Source organism: Mytilus trossulus, chromosome 2 (genome assembly GCF_036588685.1).
Source record: "Mytilus trossulus isolate FHL-02 chromosome 2, PNRI_Mtr1.1.1.hap1, whole genome shotgun sequence".
In the NCBI taxonomy this organism is placed as follows: domain Eukaryota; kingdom Metazoa; phylum Mollusca; class Bivalvia; order Mytilida; family Mytilidae; genus Mytilus; species Mytilus trossulus.
Window position 1 is genome coordinate 5,905,046 of NC_086374.1, and position 10,196 is coordinate 5,915,241.

At 32.5% G+C, this 10,196-nt stretch overlaps 1 protein-coding gene across 7 annotated transcripts in view; it reads left to right on the forward strand.

Annotated features, from left to right (window-relative positions):
* LOC134706357 (uncharacterized) overlaps positions 1–9,944 on the forward strand; it is a 40,441-nt gene extending 30,497 nt beyond the window's left edge. For all 7 annotated transcript variants that reach the window (XM_063565227.1, XM_063565225.1, XM_063565226.1 and 4 more), the window contains 6 exons: positions 1,096–1,180; positions 1,478–1,549; positions 3,283–3,378; positions 7,247–7,405; positions 8,181–8,276; positions 9,586–9,944. In XM_063565227.1, coding sequence (XP_063421297.1) covers positions 1,096–1,180; positions 1,478–1,549; positions 3,283–3,378; positions 7,247–7,405; positions 8,181–8,276; positions 9,586–9,735 — 658 coding nt within the window. In that variant the 3' untranslated portion in view covers positions 9,736–9,944. The remainder of the gene's footprint in view (positions 1–1,095; positions 1,181–1,477; positions 1,550–3,282; positions 3,379–7,246; positions 7,406–8,180; positions 8,277–9,585) is intronic.
* The last annotated feature ends 252 nt before the right edge of the window (positions 9,945–10,196 follow it).

The following is a 10,196-nucleotide window of genomic DNA, read 5'->3' on the forward strand; positions in this document are numbered from 1 at the left end:
AAACAATACACGACTCTTTTTGTTCGAAAATTAAAGATGAAGTTTCATTATATACGACCAATATTGAAGATGGTAATACCGAATGACCACGGATCTATATACCCGTTTACAAAATACCGCCACGACGTCATCGAGCGAAAATATTTGCCATCAATTTGTTTTTAAAAAATAATACAGTTTCTTCGTTTATATGTAAAGCGAAGGTCGGCCCTTTAAGAAATATGTAAAATGTATGCAATATCAATTCATCTTCCATAACCACGGTAGGCATAGTATCCGACTAGGATCGTGATTTTTCGAGTGATTTGTTCGGGCTTTTTCGAGTGTGACCACTTTTTTTTTCCGGGTGAATATGATCAAAAATGTAAACAAACACTTTATTTCTGACAAAACTTGATATAAAAGCTTATGATTGATATACAAGGTTATTGAGATAAAAAAAATATTATCATTCTCAAATTTTGGAGAAATTGAAAATTATGAAACAAAAAGCGTCTTTAAACATACAGTATAATTTTCCATGTTACTAAGTGAATGGCTGGACTCAAAATTGTAAGAAGCTATCCTTTTTCAAAATATTAATTAAACAGAAAGAAAACATTAGCTTTAATCAAATATATTGAAATATCATTTATATGTATGTCCTTTGTGTCATAAAGGTCTTCAACATCTTTGACTTTTTAATGATTGGTTACTAAAGATAAATCCAGAAAAGCGCTTCGGATACATGAAATTTAGTAACAGATGTTTTCAATTTTTTAAACATAGTACTTCACTAAATAGGTTAATACATTTTTTTTAAATATCGATATGTTCATTTTGACGAATTGACAAGCGTTCACTTGCATTTAAAATCGTGAAATGTAGTTTTCCCGTTTGAATGGTTTTACGCTAATTTTGGTGCACTTTATAGCTTGTTGGTCGGTGTGAGCCAAGGCGCCGTGTTGAAAGCCGTACCTTGACTTATAATGGTTAACTTTTATAAATTGTTTTTTGGACGGAGAGTTGTCTCATTGGCACTCTTACCACATCTTCCTATATATACTTGGTGATAAATTGGATAAATGTGGTAGGAACCTTGTTTTTCTTTTTTAGAAATTGGGCAAAAGCAGATCAAGGAAAGTGTAAAATACACAATGTATATGCAGACGTAACTGAAGCTGCGACAGAATTCTTCAACGTAAGTCTTCCGTTAAATCTGGTTATTATTATAACTATAATCATAGGTATAAATTAGATAAATTAGGGAACGAAAAGAAAAAGGGAAAGTAACTACGAAGCAGTAACACTTCAGATTAATAAATAAATGTTGGAATTCTAATATTAAATTTGAGACTTCTTTTATGCTTTCCGTTTTGTTATAATGATCGCATCACCTTTATTTTTGAAATATCATTTGTTTTGTATTTAAATCATCTGTGGCCTTTGACATTTTCAAATCATTACTAAAGATGGCGTTTGTCTTGATCTTTTGTAGGTTATGCAAGAAAACGACTTAGATGGCAATAACGTCATTTCAAAAGAAGAATTCAAAAAAGCTTTTTCTGAAGTAAGATACAAAAAAAAATGAAAATAGAAAGATGGTGTATGATCGCTTATTCTACAGATATCAAACATTTTGACAAGTTAAGCTAGCTTCAAAACCAGGTTTTACCAACCTTTTTTTTCTTAAGTGCCATGTACCAAGTCAGGAAAATGGCAGTTGTCGTCTTATACTTCGTTTCTGTGTGTCTTATATGGTCGTTTTTGTTTGTTTGGTTGCACTCAAGTGTTCCTGCTGTTTCTTTGTTTTCTTCTTATATTTGATGTGTTTCCCTCTGTTTTCTTTCGTAACCCGTATTTGTTTTCTCTCAATCGATTTCTGACTTTCGAACAGCGGTATACTATTGCTGCCTTATTTTATATCTTTCAGTTGTATATACCCAATAATATAGTTCTGCTATAGTTTGATCACACTCGTAAGTCATTTCAATTACTCACCAAATCAGAATATATATGTACCTGTAGAAAACCTATTTCAAACGAAATGCACTTTCTAAATTTTATGATGATGTTGTAAACAGGGCCCGGAAATTTAGATTTAATCCAAGTAAACTTATCAATCCTTTAGATTTTTTTTTTAAAGCGTTACCTATTCACCGTAATTAAAGGGTTTTTGAAAAATTTGTTTACCAGTCAATTATTAAATATTGCACTTCTGTAATTCTACGGTGCTTCAATCTATCAATACATATAGTTTGGCATTGCGCAAGGACTAGTTTTTTGTCTGACTGTTTACTTCGTCTTTACACTTAGACCATTTGAATTGATATTTTGCTAAGATACATGCTATTATTATAAGTTGTTATTTGGCTTTAAACTAGCTTTGAGTAAATTAGGTTACAACGTTTCTGTTCTATGTGTCTTTTGTGTTTTTTCTTTGTATCGATATGATAAGGTGAACTCTTTTCAGTTGATTCTTATAGATTGTTCTCATGTTGTGCTATTCCATCACTCTCACAGTTTACTTCAGCTACTTACCTTCGACGTCATTTGGTATATGGATGAGAGTTATCTCAATGATGAGCTGCATTGGCAATAATACCACATCTTATCTATATGATGATGAATAAAAATGTCGTTTCAATTTGTATCTCTGGTTTTGTCTGTTTTTATGTATTCCCCGTGTAACAGGTAATAAGATTTGGTTATCAGCGAAAACTGAAGTAGGGGTTAAGGTTCCGATTCCTAAACTAATTTACCGTATGAATGCATTTGTTACCGACTTAATGTGGTTAAAATTATATAGATTGGATATCATTTTAGTGCAGTTATTTAATATTTGTAAAATGAAATGCATTGTTTAAGGGACTTATGGACTCCATTTTTAACACAATATAATAGACGTCAGATCTGTAAATAGTTATCAAAGGTACAAGGATTATAATTTAATACGCCATACCTGCGTTTCGTCTACATAAGACTCATCAGTGACGCCCAGTTCAAAAAAGGTATAAAGTCAAACAAGTACAAAGTTGAAGAGCACTGAGGACCCAAAAAGGTTGTACCAAATACGGCTGAAACTACAGATTGTATCTTCTACAGATTGTATCTTATTTCAGATTGAAACATTTCTTTTTAACACCCTTGTTATTCTTATATAAGAATTATAGAAGTTAATTTTCTTATTGATTTGGTTTGAAGTGTTTATTTATGCACATTCCTGCGAGTCATCTTTCAGATAGATAGTTAAAGAAATTCATAGCAATCAAACTTACAATTGACGTTTTCGATTCTTTGTAGGCCGGATTTAAAGAGAAATACAGCAAATTGTTATTCGGAGAGGAATGTGGTCCTGATCTTGCATTCGACGCTTTAGACAGAGACGACAGTGGTAGTGTAAGTTTAGAGAAACTGTCAATAAATATATTACCATCAAACACATATTTTTGCATCATTGGTATAAGGATTATAATTAAGAACGCAAGATGTAAGTTTGATCTATATAGACTAATTACTGATGCTCAAATCAAAAAGTTGAAAAGGCAAAATAAAGAACTGCGAACCCCATATTCCAATTTTTTTCCATTGCTCTGATATCGACGCAGTTTTAACGCGGCCCACGACAAAGATACCAAAATGAACTGGTACGGAAGAAGAAATATCCATTTTAGTATAACTTGCTCAACATCCAAGCGCGATAACAGGATACTTTATTTGTATTTATAAAGCAAAACACTATTTCTATACCTGTAATTTGTTCAATAGTTGGCTATTGGCAGGATACATTCTATCCATTGGGTATGAAATCCGTAGTATTTTGAAGAATCTATAATACTAAAATTACGAGGTCCAATTTGTCAGCAGTCATCACGTAAAAACGACGAATCAAAGAATTCGACTTTATATATAACTAATATAGCACAAAGGTGTAGATTAAAAATTACACCTCTCCAGGCCCTTTTGTTTTCCACGTAATTAATAATGCCAATAATTAAGAAGTTCGGGATCGAGTCCGATACCGGTACCAATAGCATATTCACCTGTTACCGATTACCATATCTGTACGTTCCGCATTTGACAGGCGCACCACCAAACGGTGTATTCAGGATAAATATGCTATATTTACGGGTCATAATCACAGGGTTGAAACTACTAAATTGTCAAATTTTAATCAGTAAGACTTTCTAAGATAACAATACAAATACTAAAAATATGGACTAAAAATAAGGCTTATAGGTACAGTTTTCAATTTGTTAGCCGGCATGACGTAAAACAGCGAATCAAAGAATTCAACTTTATTTAGAACTAATATAGGACAATGCTGTTGATTAAAAAAAACTCCATTCCAGGACCTTTTGTTTTTCAAATAATTAATATTGCCAATAATTGATAAGTTCCAGTTCGACGGGTTCAAACAGAAAGATTTGAAAGCAGAGAAAACTGTGTATCGTATAATCGGCATGACTTTATCAGATGACAATACTAATACTAAAATAAGGCTTGCGCATAGTTTAATAGTTTAATTCATCACTTTCGCACGAAACTTTATTCATTATCCCTTTCAAAACTTCATTCTCTGTTCAATTTATGTTTGGAATCCACTGTTACTAACCCTCATTCAAACCAATACAAACTACAAACTATAATTTCGGATATTGCTAGTCACAGACTTTTCAAGCCAGTTCGCATTGGAAAAGCTGAAAAAGAGAAAAGATCTTTTCTAAATCTTTCCTTTGCCAACAAAGGTCTCGATGGCGTCAACCTAGGCAATATCCTTCATCATAAATTAGTTCAATCGAAAATACCTCCTTATTTCAAAGACCAGTCTGTACCAATAATTTCTTATACCTATACCAAACCTATTGCAACTAATTTTTTAATTACAAACGTGTTTTGCAGGATCTCGATATTGACGACTTCAAGTATAAACCTCCTGATTGCACTTGTGCGAGTTCCCAATTCAAATATAATCCTGCTGGCCACGTTATTACCGGAAACCTTAACATTGTTAATAACACTTCTCTACGAAACGTGTTATCGAAAGGTCCGAAATATCGTGAGCCTAAATCCATCAATTGGAAATACAACTTTAAAATTCTGATGGATTCAGTCGAGGATTATGCCAGGCAATGGGCTAAGCGCGAGAAGGAAGACGTAGACACTCTATCCGAATGGATTAAGGCAGTGAGGTCGTTAATACAAATCAGAATTAAGAGACTGAGTGAGTCCATCAATGCCCATGCTACGTCAATCTTCAAAGATCCAAACGTTGCTAAACACCTATCTGACCTCCATGATAACTATGTTGTTTTCCCCGCAGACAAAGCCCCAAATAACATCGTTTTTGTCTGTAAAAGTCATTACATTAATTGCTTGATAAACGAATTAGGTATAGACAATTCACTTGGAAACCCAACATATACCCTCACGACACTTACCAAAGAGGAAATCCTGGATAATCATAGGTCTGTTCCTTGTTCCTTTGGTATTTCAACCAAAGATGAAGAACTGGATCTTCCATACCTGTATTGGATACCTAAACTTCATAAGTGTCCTTACAAACAACGGTATATTGCTGGGTCTTCCAAGTGCTCCACGAAACCCCTTTCTAAATTATTAACATCCATTTTATCAGCAATCAAAGACGGGCTTCAAAGTTATTGTGAAACTGCCTATTCTAGAGGTGGCGTGAATCAGATGTGGATACTTAAAAATTCCAAAGATCTTTTAGAGTACATACAATCTAACTCTCTTTCATCTTGTAACAGTATTAAAACATTTGACTTTTCTACTCTTTACACAAGTATTCCACATTCCAAACTAAAAGACAAATTAAAAGAGTTGGTATTACTTTGCTTCATAAAAAAGAATGGCCAACGTAGATACAAGTATTTTGTCTTAGAGAGGGATAAATCATACTTTGTAAAGAACCATTCTGATTCAAACAAAAAATTCTCTGAAACCGATATTATCAAGATGCTTGATTTCTTGATTGACAACATATTTGTTACGTTCGGAGGACGTGTTTTTCAACAGACTGTCGGCATCCCAATGGGAACAAACTGTGCCCCTCTACTTGCTTACTTGTTTCTTTATTATTATGAGGCTGAATTCATGCAGGAACTTCTTAGGAAGAAAGATAAGAAGTTAGCAATATCCTTTAACTCTACTTTCCGCTATATAGATGACGTTCTTTCACTAAACAATTCAAAATTTGGTGACTATGTGGATCGCATCTATCCCATCGAATTGGAGATAAAGGATACTACAGATACAGTTAAGTCGGCTTCATATCTTGACTTACATCTAGAAATTGACAATGAGGGTCGGTTGAAGACAAAACTTTACGACAAAAGAGATGATTTCAGCTTTCCAATTGTGAACTTTCCATTTCTAAGTAGCAACATTCCAGCAGCACCTGCATACGGGGTATATATCTCCCAATTGATACGATATTCCCGTGCTTGCATTTCCTATCATGATTTTCTTGATAGAGGGTTACTGCTCACAAGGAAGCTATTAAACCAAGAGTTCCAAATGGTGAAGTTAAAATCATCCCTTCGTAAATTTTACGGACGCCATCACGAGTTGGTTGACCGTTATGGAATAACCGTTTCACAAATGATATCGGATATGTTCCTTACGTCGTAACTACAATCCCCTTCCCTTTCATGAATTTGACCTACCGAATTAGACTATTTACCGGATTTGTAATCACATAAGCAACACGACGGGTGCCACATGTGGAGCAGGATCTGCTTACCCTTCCGGAGCACCTGAGATCACCCCTAGTTTTTGGTGGGGTTCGTGTTGTTTATTCTTTAGTTTTCTATGTTGTGTCATGTGTACTATTGTTTTTCTGTTTGTCTTTTTCATTTTTAGCCATGGCGTTGTCAGTTTGTTTTAAATTTACGATTTTGACTGTCCCTTTGGTATCTTTCGTCCCTCTTTGAATTCAGTCACGGATCCGCGATACCACGGGTGTGTTCTAGTTGTTGTGAAAATGATTGATTTATTATTATGACCATATCATTGATAACGTATATCATTACAGAAGTGAACACTGCTGGGCTGGTTATAATCCTCACATAACAATACTACGCAGTGCAATCCAAGTGAGCAGGATACAAAAAACACTTTTTTCACAGTTTGTCATTTATGTCTAGTAAGGAATATTCTTACGAACCAAATGAATAATAACTATCATTATATACCTGTATTATTGGAATTGTTAAAAATTATTTTGTTTTATCATGTATTTCAGATTAATTACAATGAACTGCTAAATTTTATTGAAGTAACAGGTGTTTGCATGCAGGAGACATACCTCGGAGTAAAACGCAAAGAAATCGATGGCTTTTTCAGCTTTTTGGGGACTATTTTTAATGCTCTCTCAACCAATGCCGGTAGAAAATTTACTCAGGTACATGGTTAAATAAAAATATTCTAAAAGTACATAGTTAAATAACCATATTACATAGGTACACAATTAAATAAACATATTCTAAAGGTACATAGTTAAATAACCATAGTATAAAGGTACATAGTTAAATAACCATAGTATAAAGGTACATAGTTAAATAAACATATTCTAAAAAATGAGATGGAAGCGAAGACAATAAAATAACAAATAAAACATTGAATGCAAAAACACAATGAAACATGACATGTTTTAAAGTGCCAGCAAATTGGGGGCCTATTATTCAGAAGCTGGTATAGTTGTTTTCTATTTCACTAAGGGTGTACCGAACCCTTGACTTAAGTTGATTGAACTCGTTCAATTTTCCAAACAAACAATTGTCAGGTCTCATTGCAATGATTTTGTTAACGAGGTGCTCAATATTTCTTTAAACAATAGAAAGTGATAAAAATGTTCAGTTGATTTTTCTCCCTGAAGTATTATGTTCCACCTTTATTCATTGTAATTTCACTCAGATACAATGTGCTCTCATCATATCCTGTTTTGTTTGTCATAAAACATTTACAAAACCTTATACTTCTATTGCCACGAAATACAATATTCGTCACAGATTTTGAATGAGCAAATCTAAAGTATTATCATCACAACCATTTAAGTCTATTATTATGTATATGGAGTATTAATCTTTTGCAGTGTAATCAATTTTAAAATCTATTATTGTGAAGTAAAAAGATGCTTGACATTTATAATATAGTGTTAGCAATTGCTTTGTTTTCAGAGTTCTGACATAAATAGAACGATTGGAATAAGTTCATGGTACATCAAGACAACCAATTTTGATTTGGAAGATGAAGACAAGAATTTCTTAATAAATGTAAGTTAAGATAATATATATTGATCCGTAAACTGATTTTATTTGTCTATGTTGTAATATCCTCCCCATTTCCTTAATTGATTTCATTTGCAGTATATAAATGAACAGAAAGATTGATTATATCTTATCGTATTTTAATAAAACAGTTGGTATCTACCATACACACAAAATAGCTTCACTTTGACACCTCACATTATACTAAACAAACACAAGTTTTGCGTTGCAATGTTAGATTTGTTTAATTGTCCACTATTTTCTTTTAATAGTTTTTGACATGATTTACTGCCATCTCTGGTCTAAACTGTGTTTTCTAGAGAATATCGTGATCCAGTTTCAATTTTGAAACATTCGAAACCCACTGTGGTTTAAATTTTAATTTAGCATTTTTTAAAGTTTGTTTCTTAACGATATGATCTTTAACAACATGTGTTTTTGAACCTCTACATTTAGGGATACTATGTCATGCGCCTTTCTATGAACTAACTAAGGGTCCAGTAATCATGAAACTATCACAGAAAGACGTACAAAGTTAAACATGAAAATAGCTTTTTTTAAATTATGAAATCAGCATTAGATGATTGTTTAGATTGAAAGCTGTTATACCAATTATATGCAGTAAGATAAATGTTTTCATGCCTGTTTAAATTCACAAACAGAAGTATTGAATTTGTAAAACTTACATTTCAAACTTTAACCAAGAACAAGTTAATCCTTGCATTGTTGTACTGATGTCATGAAGAAAACATGTAGTCATAATGTTGTAAGCACTTGTTTAATTGAGATATAATTTGGGATGCCTTGAGATTTTTGTTTAACAAACATAACAGTTCCCAATAAAACATCAATGAGATGAAGTCGTATATTTTTGTCTTCCTGTATCGACAAGGATTTCCCAAGTATAAAGTTTTAAATCAAAAAGTGTATATTGATTAAAAACAATGAAAACGTTTTCATAACATCATGACTAAATAGTATACAGATGGACTGAAACAACCAATCGTAATTAAGATAATTACCGAGGAGAACACAGTTTACAACGAAGATATACAACTATCAGTACTAGAGCTTACAATTTTTGCGTGTTATCTAATATACATAGTAATCAAAATATACTGACATAAAAATATATCTTAAACAATAGTTATAATTAGTGAAAGATATTTACAAAAGAATAATGATATAGTTTATATTTTGTTGAATGAAATCCAAACACATAATGTAAGTCCTTATTTATCAAGTATTTAATCCATGAAGACAACACATACTTGTTCTGTATTAAATAAGAGTACACCTATTGTTATACTTGCAGCAAGGAAGAAAGTCTACTCTGAAATACTTACAGCATTTCGTACGTGACAATAAACTGGAAAAAGTTTCCGAGGATGTAATCAATGCCAGGGATATTCCGTATAAACCAAGTCTTACAGATGCACAGCTAGAAGCGATTTCTAAAATGTAGTAAATTATGATTATATTTCGACAATATATATATATATATATATATGGTAATGTAGTTTGAATACAGTATTATTGGTATTTGAGATGAAGAATAATTCTTTAATATTCATACAAGATAGACAAATCAACAGAAAAAAGGTGTGATGGATAAATTATATGTTAAATTATTGATATGATGATAAATTAATAAATGTTCCTTCTGTTCTTTCATTCAATTGATTTCTAATGTAAGGCTCAAAGTTCATTTCAGGTCGGTCATGACAAAGTGCCAATGTATTTTTAGTGTCTTTCTTTAACGAAAACATGCCGAATCAGTATCTATACAGTATTGCCTCCTCCAAAGGTGTTCAATCTCTCAATTATGCGGTCTGTCTTTTTTCTTTACATTTAATTGCATTAAGTTTGGTTAGTTTGAATTCCTTGTCCATTGGAACACAAAAAATAGATGTTCTGCCTTATCGC